General features: G+C 31.3%; 1 protein-coding gene across 3 annotated transcripts in view; it reads left to right on the plus strand.

Annotated features, from left to right (window-relative positions):
• The window catches only part of LOC134715166 (S phase cyclin A-associated protein in the endoplasmic reticulum-like), a 72,380-nt gene that overhangs the window by 26,293 nt on the left and 31,046 nt on the right, over positions 1-15,041 (plus strand). For all 3 annotated transcript variants that reach the window (XM_063577140.1, XM_063577143.1, XM_063577142.1), the window contains 13 exons: positions 623-734; positions 1,109-1,249; positions 2,305-2,406; positions 3,532-3,728; positions 4,341-4,422; positions 5,651-5,809; positions 6,681-6,782; positions 10,945-11,075; positions 11,855-11,920; positions 12,093-12,219; positions 12,576-12,688; positions 13,682-13,805; positions 14,346-14,569. In XM_063577140.1, coding sequence (XP_063433210.1) covers positions 623-734; positions 1,109-1,249; positions 2,305-2,406; positions 3,532-3,728; positions 4,341-4,422; positions 5,651-5,809; positions 6,681-6,782; positions 10,945-11,075; positions 11,855-11,920; positions 12,093-12,219; positions 12,576-12,688; positions 13,682-13,805; positions 14,346-14,569 — 1,680 coding nt within the window. The remainder of the gene's footprint in view (positions 1-622; positions 735-1,108; positions 1,250-2,304; positions 2,407-3,531; positions 3,729-4,340; positions 4,423-5,650; positions 5,810-6,680; positions 6,783-10,944; positions 11,076-11,854; positions 11,921-12,092; positions 12,220-12,575; positions 12,689-13,681; positions 13,806-14,345; positions 14,570-15,041) is intronic.

Raw genomic sequence — 15,041 nt, forward strand, 5'->3', positions numbered from 1 at the left:
ATTTAACAGTTGATGTTGTGATGATATGAACATGATGCATATTAAACAAATTTAAATCTTTTTATATCTTTAAAATGTAATTAAAAACACAGAAATGTTGTATTAAAGTGTAAATCATCAAATATCCTTCACCATTATGAGTTTGTTTGTTCTGTCAAAAAGTATGTTCCATCTTAGGTACTACTAAAAAAAACTTGTCAAAATGACTTCAATTCTCACCTTCGAACTTTTTGTTGATATAGTCAAACCAAGATCATGAAGATAAGGGTTATTCCAGAAAAAAATGTATGGGGGGTTGGAAGGCACATTGTATTAATAATACATTGGTGATGGGTATCAGAGCAACTTTTCACACTATAATTCTCAATTACAATTGTCTGGGTGGCGGGTGCTGACAAAAACTGCCTTCCAACCCCCGCCCCCCGCATACATTTTTTTCTGGAATAGCCCTAAGTCAAAGTCAAAGGGTAGAGAATCAACAAAATTCGACTTATCAACATGGTAATATATTGACCAAATGGAAATTTTACTTTAATTGACAAAACCAGGTTAAACTTTATTTTGGAGTATGGGTAAATGTATGCCTAGCATGGAAATGCACTCATACTTGTTTTTATTATAGATCACCTACAGAATCAAAGAAAAGACATGAAGAAAAACAAGCCAAAGCCCAAGAACAAAGAGAAAAACTAATGCAAGAGAAAGCTGAAAGACTGAAAGAATTGTCTAAAAAGGTTTTTAACTGATTATCATTTCAATATGCATGACTGAACATTTCTGAAAATATTTCGAAAACTTCTGTTGAATTAATGTCACATTAAAGGACATAAGCATATCATCAAACATAACATTGTATTAATTGCATGCTTCAACAACACTTATCTGGATTTACCCACTTCTGAAACAATCAAAGCCAGAAAGAATTTGGAAAGCAATGGATGTATTGATACTTTAACTTGTTACAAGCTATATGACTCAAGGGTACCAAAATAAAAACTGCTTCCCTGCCAATTATACATTTATTTCTTCTCAGACCACAAGATTTTATAGCTGTTTCAGAGTAATATTTACATTGAGGTTTGTGTAGTGTTTACTTGTGTTTATACAGGTGGAAGAAGTGAGAGCATTAAAAGATGATTTGATGAACCAGAAGAAAGAAACAATCTTAAGGAAAATGCAGAAAGCTGAAGAGAAAAGAGAAATCCAACTTAGATTGAAAGCACGGAAAGCTCATGAAGAGGAAGCCAAGGTAGTTATATGAGAAATATTTCAGCATTATATTCTTTTATTAGCTCACCTGGCCGGTCTGGCGTCTGTTGTCGTTGTCTTTTGGCGTATTTAACTTTCAACTTTTAAAAAAATCTTCTCCTCTGAAACTACTGGGCCAAATTAAACCAAACTTGGCCACAATCATCATTTGGGTATTTAGTTTAAAAATTTGTGTGGTGACCCAGCCAACCAACCAAGATGGCCACCATGGCTAAAAATAGAACATAGGGGTAAAATGTAGATTTTGGCTTATAACTCTGAAACCAAAGCATTTAGAGCAAATTTGACAAGAGGTTAAATTGTTTATCAAGTTAATACCTATCTGCCACATTTTCAGATGAATTGGACAACCGGTTGTTTGGTTGCTGCCCCCCAATTGATAAATTTAAAAGAAATTTTGCTGTTTTTGGTTATTATCTTAAATACTATTATAGATAGAGAGAGATAAACTGTAAATAGCAATAATGTTCAGCAAAGTAAGATCTACAAATAGGTCAACATGACCAAAATTAAGGAGTTATTGCCCTTTATAGTCAATTTTTAACAATTTTTATTAATTTGGTAAATTTTTGTTAAATTTTGTTACTATTCGGCAAAGTTCATTATAGATAAGAGATAATTGCAAGTAGCAAGAACATTCAGTAAAGTAAGAACTTTAAACACATCACCATCACCAAAACACAATTTTGTCATGAATCCGTGTCCTTTGTTTAATATGCACATAGACCAAGGTGAACGGCACAGACTCTTCAGAGCCTCTATTTGTTCTATAGTACAATCTATTTGCTTATTTATAGATATTTTATTTTGTTTTTACATTAAAGAAATAACCATGATTTCATTTTTTAGGAGAAATTTATATTAGAGTATTGTTACAGATTTGTATATCACCACAGCTTTTACAATTACTATGAAGACTTTTATAATAGGATATGGCTCATAAGTTGGAGTTTTCCTGATTGAACTCAACTTGATCTGTAATATTTTGACTAAAAATGTTTCTAAGTAGATTTATATTTTTTGTTCTTATTTCAGGCAAATGAAATAGCTTTCATAAATACATTAGAAGCCCAGAATAAAAGACATGAAATAATGTCTAAACATCAAGTCTCAGAGGCAAGGCTACAAGATATTCAGGTATGTTAACATCAAGTCTCAGAGACAAGGCTACAAGATATTCAGGTATGTTAACATCAAGTCTCAGAGGCAAGGCTACACGATATTCAGGTATGTTACATCAAGTCTCAGAAGCAAGGCTCCAAGATATTCAGGTATGTTAACATCAAGTCTCAGAGGCAAGGCTACAAGATATTCAGGTATGTTAACATCAAGTCTCAGAGGCAAGGCTCCAAGATATTCAGGTATGTTAACATCAAGTCTCAGAGGCAAGGCTACAAGATATTCAGGTATGTTAACATCAAGTCTCAGAGGCAAGGCTACAATATATTCAGGTATGTTAACATCAAGTCTCAGAGGCAAGGCTACAAGATATTCAGGTATGTTAACATCAAGTCTCAGAGGCAAGGCTACAAGATATTCAGGTATGTTAACATCAAGTCTCAGAGGCAAGGCTACAAGATATTCAGGTATGTTAACATCAAGTCTCAGAGGTAAGGCTACAAGATATTCTGGTATGTTAACATCAAGTCTCAGAGGCAAGGGTACAAGATATTCAGGTAGGTTTTAATTATCATTTTGATAGTTTGATCAAAATTGTAAATTGATTTAACAGAAACAAGATTAAAATAACTTCGTAATTTCTTCTTCAAACCATTTCGATAAATTCTTCATTGTAAAAAATGGTAGAAAGCATAAAAGACATAGCTTTCCTAATTATTTCTTTTACGTTAAGTGATATTTTCCAAGTATGTTGGCTCGCTCAGATGCCTTTATTGGTATTAAGACTGATTGATATTAATTCAACCAATCACAAATAATAAAAGAGGAGCGAAAGATACTAGAAAAACATACAAACTCATAGATGGAAAATAAACTGACAATGCCAAGTAAAAAAAGAAAAAGACAAGCAGACAAATAATAGTACACATGACACAACATAAAAATCTAAAGTATAAGCAACACAAACCCACCAAACACTGGGGGTGATCATTGGTGCTCCGGAAGGGTTTGCAGATCCTGCTTCACATGTGACATAACATGACAGCTTTTGGTAAAACTTAGGTTCAATATCTATATTCATTTTAAAGTGTTGTTCCTAATTTTCTTTGATTTGTAATTAAATTTGAATGATACTACTAACAGGAAGAGCGTCAGAGGAAACATGAGGAGAAACTAGCTAAAGAGGCAGCTGTAGAGGAGAGGAGGAAAGCTTTAGAGGCAGAGAAACAAGCAAGGCTAAAGGAAATGGAGGAAAAGAGGAAGCAAAGAGAAAACAGATTTACAGCTCAGCAGCTGGAGAAGGAAAAGGAGAGATCTGATGCTCTGAGAGCAAAGGAAAAGTAACTACAAATTAGGTTTTTCATGTACATTTTGTATTTTTTATGCCCTTCAGCTAGTTTTTGGGGGCATTAAGGTTTATACCTGTCTGTCTGTATGGAAGAATGTTTAAATCATGCCAAACTGAAGCGTTGGTTAATTGCCTTTCGTCTTCAATCAAGTGGCAGTTAATATATAATATGATTTCCATGCTAGAAATAAACTTGATGTACGTTCAAGACTTAAATTTTAGAAAACTAAACGAATCTTTATATGTATTGATTTTTCATTCTTGAAAATAACCTTTCAATCTCGTTGATATTGTGTAGGAAATTCCAATGTTACAGTATGCATTTTCTGAAATTCATGAAAATTCATCTGACCACATTGCCTTGGCTTGGATTTTTCCTATAGTTTCAGGATAATGCTTATAAGTATGTACCTCTCTCTGTAAACTGAATTTAACTTCCAAACTTTGCGACTTATACTTATACTCAAGTGCCTATGGTAGTTCTTTTTTTTTTTTTGCATTTTTGCAGGTAATTTAATACATGATTTAAAATATTATTTTTGTTTGAAAATATTATTCAGTATATATTACAACAGTTTTGTAAGATTTTTGGGGGTTTTTTTAGGGAAAGAGATGAAAGATTGGCAGTGTTAAATGCCCAGCATGAAGCTCATATCCAAGAATTACAGAAAAAGATACAACAAAAGGTTATTAATTAAGTGCCAGTCTTTGTAAGAATCAGGCAATTTTGAAAAAAATCAAAACATCATGGCTGTAAAAAACCCACCTACCTAGCCATCCTATTTAAGTAACACACATCCTGAGTTAGGAATGGTAGTTCTTTAGTGTCTGCGTGTCTGGTAACTTGAGAAATCTTTTGATAAACTTTAGTTAGAATGATAGCAAATTACAGAGTTAGCTCCCCTTAATTGTTAATTTCTAGTGCATTGTAACAAAATTTTATCTCCAATTACCAGAACAGGACAATGAAACGAATGCTATATTTTTGCATCATTATACATTTTGAACATAAATTAATGTCAACCTGAGTGGGTTTTTGTTTGTCATGTTTTCACCACTGCCTGATTCTTAGGTAGACTAGCACTTTAAAATACTGATAACAAACCTTGAATATATTACAAATTACAAAGTTAAATAGTATCATTTACATAATTCAAATTTAAAAAGATGTTAATTATCAATTTTCATAGTTTCAACCTTGTAGAGTTGAATAGCCTCAATTGTGATATTGATTCATTAAATTAATTCTACAAGATATTTTTAAACCATTACTGTTCATTATGTTCCCATTTAATATTCTGTGTAATGAAATATTTAAGTTTCAATTCTTTTAAGATGTTGAGAATAGCTCAAGCATTTTTCTGTAGATATACTTCAATAACTAAAGTGAATGTTATTATAAATATTGAAGTAAAGAGATAATATGTGTAATTGCCTGTGAATAGTTAAGCTTTTATCAATAGAATGAAAGAAAGGCACTTTTTATTTCTTTAAGAATAAGAACATTTATGGGTATTGTAAAAACAAAACTAAAAAAACAGTAATTTTCAATATATAGACACATTGTTTTGATATTCGTTTATTCTGGTACTTTATACAAATTGGTAACCAGTATACAAAGAATGATTTGTTTGCACCAAAGGGAGATCATTTGTATTATTTTCAATGATATGAACAATTTCAAAATCATCTTGGGCCTAAACGAATCAATATCTTTGGTTGATTTTTGTACCTTATCTTAAATAACAACTAATAGTGAAATAAATAAAATTTGTAATGAAAAAAAAAATTTTAAAAAAAAATTTTGCTGAAATTTTTGTACCCTCCTTAAGCAAATATCTATTACAGTTGTATGGTTGATTTAAGTTTCAGTACTTCATTGTTTTAAATGTCACATTTGATATAATTTTGCAGCAAGATGAATCCACTGCGAGACATAAGGAAGCTTTACAACAGATCCGAGAGAAAGCATTTGAGATGAGTGTGCTAAGACATTCTACAGAGGATCATAACGATGCCCCTACTAGTACTCCATACGAGAAAAAGAAACTCTGTACTATTTGTAATGCACTGGTATGGGACTTAATTTCTGTAGAATTTTATGATGCTTTTATTATAAATTTCATTTTAAATTCTTTAATATAGTAAAATATTCTTCCAACAATGCATTAGTTAATTGAGAAGGTAAGATTTGGGACCTAGCAGCATATAAAATAACAGACTTGGCAAATTTTTATGATATCTTGTATATGCTGTTTTACATGCACATGGTGATGACTGTTTTAGAACTAACAATTCATTTTTAAGAAATAATTTAAGGCTATGTTCATGTCGTTTGAACCCAAATATTCCTGAAATTAGCTTATTTTTCTAAAGTTTGGCAAATTTTCCTTGTCATATAATTTTTATAACAACCCAGTAGAAATCTGAACCAAAGCCAATATCCTATATTTGGAAATTTCACGTGTGTCCAAATTTTGAGGTCATTATATAGCAATATTAAAACTACATGAACATTCTACTCTTCATTTAAATGCATTTTAAAAGTTCATGAAATGCTAATATTGTTTGCAGTAAAATATTATCAATCCCATCGAAAGCCCTAACCATTAATAAAATCTGATGGAAAATAACCTGATATACCTAATACACATTTTTAAGGAATTAAATTAAATGTTTAGAAAATTTCTTCATGAAAGGAATCATAAATATTTTTCTATGAAAATTCTGGGTAAAACGATTCATCGAAATGTCCCAAAATAGTACAGGAAAATATTTACAGATGAAAATCCTTAATTTCCTCCAACTCAGCAGTTGATATCTTACTATACCATCTAAAACACACACACAGAGAATTTAGGGTGGTGTTATAATTTACTTTTTAATACTGCTAAGGCTACAAATGTTAAATATTTGTTTTGAAATAAGTATTTTAATTTTGCAGATCATATCAGAAGTGTATTTATTGAGCCATCTGAGAGGAAAGAAGCATCAACAAGCTCTTAAAGACAACAATTCTGGTAGATCTATGTGTAAAGAGGAAATTGTAAGTTTGTTATGAATTTTAAACACAGGTAGTAAGATACAAATTCACATTTATTAGGATTTAACCATTGTTTATATTGTGAATTCGCTATTATTTGCAGGGTACTAGTATTTCTTTTTTGTAGATTTCATGAATACAGGTTGATCATTAACACTTTCCTTACTGAATTGTTTTTTTCCGCGACGTTGTGTGACCTGATCAAATTTCCGCGCGCAGTTTGCCTGGCCTGAATTAATTTGACGTGTGAATGGGAAAAAAATGACGTTTTAATAAAAACGTGTGTATCTTTGTTGTTTCTCATCAAATCGGTTTCAAACTCGATATTGTTACACTTAAGTATGGAAGGAGTGTTGCAATATAAATAAATTTACATGACAATACCTACTTTTGATTTTTTTTAACCTTTTGTGGAAAGAAAATGACGTTTGATTTGAGAAATCTTTTTTTTTTTGTGACCGGTTTATATTTTTGCCTCCGATCTTCTAAATTAACAATACAAATGGTAATTAACAATTTCGAGTGTTCCTTTATCATAGTTATATAGAAAAAATAACTCCAAAGTCAAAATTCTAGCTTATTAGTCAGAATAAATACGAATAAAAATGGTTTGACAAATTCCGCGGCGGCCATTTTTTTACCTGTACAATGCAATCACCAGATAGGAAGTTGTGTCCCTGGATAAGTTGGAGTTGTCTTTCTTAGTACGATGTTTTCTTTGAATTTTTGCATGAATATTGATCTAAATTGACTATTGGGATCTTTTGTGGAATTTTTAATATTTTAATGGAGATATCTAATGATATTTTTTTGTGGTAAAATCAAAACTTTTGAGATTAATATGTGCTTTTTTTTTAATGTGCAAATATTTTTTTCTGGTTTTTTTTTTGTATCAAACCACTGAGTGCATGGAAATATTAATTAAATGTTAGATGACCTGACACACTTATCCATGTACATTTAACACTTTAATAATGTGTTGATAAATTAAGTGAGACATAATTAAATGTTGAAAGACAATCATGAACTTTTAAAAATAAAATTACTTTGAAAAAGTCAATGATTTATTTTTAAAATTATTTATTATAAGTGTCCCGACTCCATGGGATGCTAGAATTTCCACTGTCTTTGGTTTTGTATTGTTCAATGATGAAAATAATTTAATGTTCCTTATTAAAAAAAAAAATTAAATGAAAATGTCAACTGTAACAACAAATATAAATTATGAATATCCTTTCAACAACTTATCTGTGAAAACCTTTTCAACAAATTATGTATATAAAATATCCTTTCAACTTAAAAATTGTAACAAAGTAACTGTTTATTTAAGAAGTTTAATTTTTGACTGAGTGGGAGACAGTGAAGCAATGGGGTAGGCAAAGTGGTTTTCTACATTCAACACAACCATATTTTCAAACCTTTTTTCCTGTGTACTTTAATAGATACCCTAGCCCAGCATATGTGACACCTTATCTTGTTTCCCAAAGTCTACTGGCAAACAGAGTTAACCTACATGTGTTTGATCTGTCTCGACATGGTAGATTTCACAATATGACATACACCGTGTCTGACGCTACCAAAACCCAAAGTTTGATGGCCCATTTCTTAGTTTTAGAAGGCATGAATTGCTTGAATGCATCCCTCCCTTTGTAAGATATCATGAATCATCACCTATCGTTTGGGGACATGTTGGTCTCTCATTTTTTGTCTGTTAAGGGGGTCTTTAATTTCTGAGTTTGTAAGATACATCATTATTAGTCTCCCATCTTTGCTCACCTCGCTGGTGCGTATCAGTGAAGAGAAGATACCTAATTATCTGCATAATTTCATCCATTTCTTTGAAAAATTAGAGACCATGACTTATATTTTTAATAACTATAAACATGAAAAAGCCTTCAAGTGTTGAGATTAATAAATTTCAGGATAAAAACAATATATGTACATTGTCAGAAAATATAACATTTTTGTCCTAAATTCTAAAGCTCATACAATTATATTTTATTTTCCGTCAATGTACATCCATATTGAATATGAGAATAATTGCCTGTTTAAATAAAAACATAATTGTTATGGCTTTTTTATTCTAATATGTGTGTGTGGCTCTGATCTGGCTGCGGTTTAACATCTTAAAATTGAGATGATTATATTAATATTTATATATGATTTATAAAAACATTACCGGTTTTATGTTAATTATCAAATCATTGCAATTTTACTTTGCTCTTCATGGGCCCTTTAATTACAATAAAAATATCTTATCTCTGGAATCAAAATATCCTATCTTTGGAATAAAATGTCTTATCTTATCTAATTATAACTATCAATTATTTGGTTGTCAGATAGAAACATCTGGAAAAAATATCCTTCTATGGGTCTCATATGTTTTGTGGACCAGTTACTTCTGGGATAAATGGGGAAGATCTCTTTCAAATTTCAATATATAAAATTCTTGGTGCCATCAGTCATTGTTGGGGGACATCAGTGCCATTATTTACATCTGTCAGCTGTCATTATTTTCGTCTGAAAGTTCGCTGACCCCTTCTCTTTCAACATCACTTCAGGAGTGATCATGAAATCATCACCGATGTCATTTTGAGGTCAATGCATTTCATACCGTTGACCAAGAAGATCTACTTCTCCGACCAAAAATCCCTCAAACTCGTTCTCAAAACCATCGGACATTTTATGTCTCAGAATGTTACAGACACGATACAGACCATGAAACGACATTTTACTAATGTTTACTATAATTTTGCGTCCTTGACATCGGCAAGTGAGAGAGGAATGTGATTAGATTGTTTTATTTAGAACTTCCATAAAAGGAGTGCGACCTTTTGCACTCGTGGGAAAAAATCCAATTACAGCGCCGACGGAAGTCGGATTATTAATTGATTTTATTCTCCGTGCAATTGTTAAAATCGTTTTTCGTAATTTGTATCATAATTTTAATCAAACTATTCATGAAATTAAATTTAACTTTCCTTCCAAATAACCTTTTCTCGACGAAAAAAGTCACATGTTCGCATCACATGTTTTTGTACAAAATGGCGGCGGCTTATTTTGATTGTTGACGCTACCGATCTTTCATTGTATTGAAGTATATATAAGGTATAAAATTCAGTCAGAATTGGTATTCTTTAACTGTGATATACAAGCTTCCTGAAAACCTATATATGAATAGGTTAAACATAGCTTTACGGGGTGAAATGAGTTAAAAAACAAAAAAAATATGATTATCACGTGATTGTCTATGCCTGAAAGCATTGTTCGGCCTGGCTACGGGGATGCCTCAACACATTGTTCGGCCTGGCTACGGGGATGCCTCAACGCATTGTTCGCCTTGAAAGGGTTAAGTCAACTGTTCAATGAAATTCAAATTTCATGTATTCAAAATTTTCAAGAAAAAGAAAACAGAAATTAAGTATCCAGGAAACAACATTTTTTTCTTGATTCAACAATATCAGTGTCAAAAAAATAATGATTCTAATGTTTATAATGGCAAAACTATCTAAATTGAACCTACTTCAGAACTGAAGATTTTATTACAGCTAATTTCCTACAGCATGTAGAGCAAGACTTTAGTAAGATTGCTTGCTTTGTTTTTTTATTGTACAATCATTAGGATAACACCCAATTAATTCAAATATTATATATACAGGTTATTAAACTATGCCTATATATATTGTTTAAAGATGTCAATCTTATTTGCAAAGCTTGTATACACAATTATACAAATGAAGCAAGCAAGCCAACCGAAGTTTTGCTTTACTTGCATTAGGAAATTAGCTGTAAAAGTTGGTAAGTATTGGATTTATACAGGTTAAGAACCAATGGATATTCATTGTTTGTCTTGGTAAAAGTATTATTTCAGAAAGCTGTCACTGAATTTGTGCAATTTAGTTTGATAGAATTAACTTGATAGTGATAGGACTTGAATGTTATAACATTATAAATAACTTAATTTTGCTTTTGTCCCAAATAATCTTAGCACAACTATGATGTTAGTTTAGATTATTTTTTAAGTACTGACACAACCTTTTAAGTTTTGATTGAAAAGTATTTGTTTCTTAATTCTTGATTCATGTGTTTAACAGTAGAAAATGTTTGCATGAAATAATTACAAATGATGAACATGTTGAGTAAATATTATTGTTTTTATAAATAGGAAAAGTTTAACTTGAAGCATATCGTAGATGCTCCCAGTAACAGCACTCATCCTAAGATAGTATCAGAGAAGGAAAGACTCAAGTCTATGAAGAAGAGATGCAAGAAACTCAGACAGAGGATGACAACCAGGTTTGTGTAATTATTTGAGGGGGGATAGGAGGGGTCCTGATCCCGAAATACCGGACTAAAAAAAACAAAATCCCGAGGTCCCGAATTTATATAAAGTAAATCCTGACTTCGAGAAATCTGAAAAAAGGATTCCCCGATCCCGAAAGGGTCAATTCCCGAGCTTAAAAACACCTGATCCCTGAGTCCCGATAAAGGTCCTATCCCCCCTCATTATTTGTTGTTTTCTGGATTAAAAATATTATTTGTGGGTTTAAAAAGGTAAGGTCAAGCTTATGTAATAGGATTATTATTAATATATCATTTTGCCTGCAGATAATGTTGGTTTTTTTTTACTTCTTATCCACTAAGGAAGTGCCACACTAACTTAATTTCAAGTCGGGGTTCAATAATTACATTTTGAATTTATGATTTTATATTACAAAAAAATGATAAAGTTAAAAACCAAAGTTTAAAAGCCTTTACATTTTTTATTGTACTTTAGTGAAACTTTTGAATACTAATTGAATATTTATAAACTTTGCAAATCAGTGTTCTAAGTAAAACTAGACGTCCTTTGATCTTACAGTTCATTATGCCAATGTTGGTATGAATTGGTATGAAGAAAAACTAGCACACCTCAACATTATCATCTACAAAGGGAATTATATGAAAGTAATTGTAATAGATAAAGACTGTGTCTGTGGTTATTGTTCCACTTGACCAAGTTACATATGCTTACAGTAATAATAACCTTATACTAGTTGGCATATTATGTTCAGTATCATTTATTCTTTTTATAGGGGGTTAGAATACGAAAGTTCTTTGTCAGGAAAACAGCAATCGATTGAATCAGAGCACAAAGCCAAGTGAGTAGTCACATGTGATATTAATTTGAAAACAATACATTCTTTTAAACATATTTCAACAATGTAAAATCATTTTCATCATTTATATTTGAAAATAACAAGTAAAAAAGTTTGTAAAAAATACTTTGAAATACAAAGATATTCTTGTTTTGAGCATTTTATTATGATTTAGGTTGCACAAAGTGATTAAAGACATAACTAAGTACCTGCAGAATACAGAAAAGGGTCCATGGTCACAAAGTCGAGTTTCTGCCTTAGATAGAGCACTTGGAGAAATTTCAAGAATTTTAGATAAAAAGGTAAATTTTGATTGTGAGAAACATTGATTATAGTGAGATGATTTTTAAAATGGTTTTAATGTAGTAGATAATTTCAAATCAAATATCAAATGTTTTTGTTCATATAGTATTTATAAATTTAAACAGTATTTATTTGGTATAAATTTCAACACCATGAACTGAGAAAAAACCCAGGTTGTTGTGTTAGAAAATGAAACCACAGACGATGGAACTAACTCTATCATTAGAAAAGGATCTATGAAAATAAAATACTGAATAGTCATTGGAACTAAAAAAAATATATGAACCTTGGAAAATATCAGAATATTGTCTTTTTAAATTATATTGTTTTCATTGTAAGATATTTATTTGACTAGATACCAGCAGACCAGACATGTTTGAGAGTACTAAGTGGTTTAAATACGTTATCTAGGATATTATTGCTAGTTGATGCAGCAAATCCAGAGTTACCTCCCATTCTACCACAAAAGTAAGTTAATATGTTATCTTTTGTTTTCACATTATTTATGCATGTGTCAATTTTAATGATGCTGTTGGCCTGTAGATAGACCTGAGAGCAATTTTACAAGCCTGAGCTGCTGGGCTTGTGGTTAAGCATGAAAACTGTATACCATTACAATTTGACATGTTTCATCTGACCTTGATTTTTTTTTCACATTCTTGGTATTTAGTTTAACTTTGTGAGTCTTATCTAGAAATTCAAGCAATTTCATTATAATTTCTTAAACATAGTTGAAAAGAATTTAAAAAAAAACATAAATCATATAGAGTGGGGCACCCATATTCGCCAGGGACACAATTTCGCTGTTTAATGATTTTGAGGTGAAAAAACTTCAAAGGATGGCTGAAATGGAAGACATATACCGGTATATACGATATTATATAACAAATATGATTATTTTTTAAATGTGAGACAAAATTGCGGAACCTACTGAAAAGGACAGAAAAACGGAAACAACAATTTTCGGCCTATTTCCTGAAGAAAAAACATGAATTCAAAGAAGTATTTCTAAGTAATTTTTTGACTCAAGTGACTGCGCTAAATTTCAGTTCTTAACACCTTTGAAATGTCTGCTATTCATCTATAATGAAATTGGTTTGATCAATGTTGTTTAAAGCTGTGGTTATTTGGTTTTAAATAGATGTGTAATAACGGCGAATATGTGTCCCCCATTGACAAAAAAAAAATCAGGAAATTTCAAACACCCTTTAATCTAACTTTTCAGATGATTATATTCAAACAAACATGTTTTCAAGCTTAAGAATATTTTGTATTTGATGTTATCTTTACATAGAAATATCAGTTTAGTTCAAAAACATTTAGACCTGAACATAAACTGTAGAAAACATGAAAAGATGTGGCGAAAATGAGCAACCCACTCTATCATTTATTTGTAAAAATAGTTACATTATCAATTTACAGTTTGTGTGTCATTGTAACAATATGATTTTTGTTTTGTAGGTCTATTATATTAACCTGTACAGTTTTTAGACAAGCATGTAAAGGTTGCTATGACAACTGCCATTATATGATGTTCAGTAATAAAGTGGGAAACGTTTTAGAATTACTGTCTCAGAGACTGTTGGTAAGCTCTGTATTAAAACATTGCACATTATATTATTATAGTGAATTTTCATGGTTCAAAATATTTTTAAACGTTTCTATTATTCCTTCATTCCATCCTGATGAAAAATAAAAGTTGTCCAAACTTTGTATTGTTGTGTATGCCAAAAAAATGGAAACAGCATGCTAAATAATTTCCATGTGTCCAAAGGGCTTTTCTGGATTTACATTCACCAGGAACACTCAAAGCTGAATATCGGACGCTGGACTTTTTCTGCGGTGTTTTGTTGAAAAATAAACAATGAAAAACAATAACATTTATAGATGACGTCGCCATTAACGCGTCATGAACCCCATATGAAACTTACTAACCTCATACGGTCTCATAGGGGGTCACCACGTGACGGCGTTTAACCAATCACAACGTGATAATTCATCTGTGGTCCGATAATTATTTATATATTCATTGGTTACAGGTCAAATCGCAAAAAGAATAATTTGTTCATCTTCTTTTAGTAATGATTAATTATGTTAATACAATATATTTTCTTCTAAATTACAGGTTATGATGCCAAATGATCAGAATTTAGTATCCCTGTCATCATCCAGTAGTCAGCCAGCATCTCTACCTTATGATGCAGTAGCTGTTAGTACCCTACAGCTTGTATCTACTGTCCTCTCCTGTCTGGCCAAACATAATCCGTCCATTAACAGTAGTGAGGCCTCTATGGAGAGGATGAGTGGCACAGGTGATGCTTTCATGAGTCGAGGAAATGATATGATTAGGTAGGTTTAGGTTTATTTTCATTTTGATCTATAATGAGTGTCCAAGGAGCTCATCAGAAATATAAGCTTTTAAAAAATCTTTGTAGTAACCACAAAACAGGAGTAAAGAATTGCACTGTACCCTTAAAATCTCTCAACACCTAAATATTTATTCAAAGCATATTTTATATTGATTGCAGTAAACTGTCGCCACATTTTAAAGGTTTGGGTAGACTTGTTTACCACTGTTTTTTAAAAAAAAGGCAGTGGCTATTCGTCCGGCTAGCCGGACAAATAGTAAAAATTGTCTATTCATCCGGCAAGCCGGACAAATAGCATTTTTACGGTTTTTCGCTATTTGTCCGGCCAAAAACATAATGATGAAGATATAGCTTTGTGTTTTGAAGGTTTTAAATAAAGCACCAGTTGTTTTAAAAATTATATTGTCTAACATCGTTTTATGAAAAAGAACTCGTTCTAATAAAAAAAAACA

The sequence above is a fragment of the Mytilus trossulus genome, chromosome 4 (assembly GCF_036588685.1).
Source record: "Mytilus trossulus isolate FHL-02 chromosome 4, PNRI_Mtr1.1.1.hap1, whole genome shotgun sequence".
Taxonomy (NCBI): Eukaryota; Metazoa; Mollusca; class Bivalvia; order Mytilida; family Mytilidae; genus Mytilus; species Mytilus trossulus.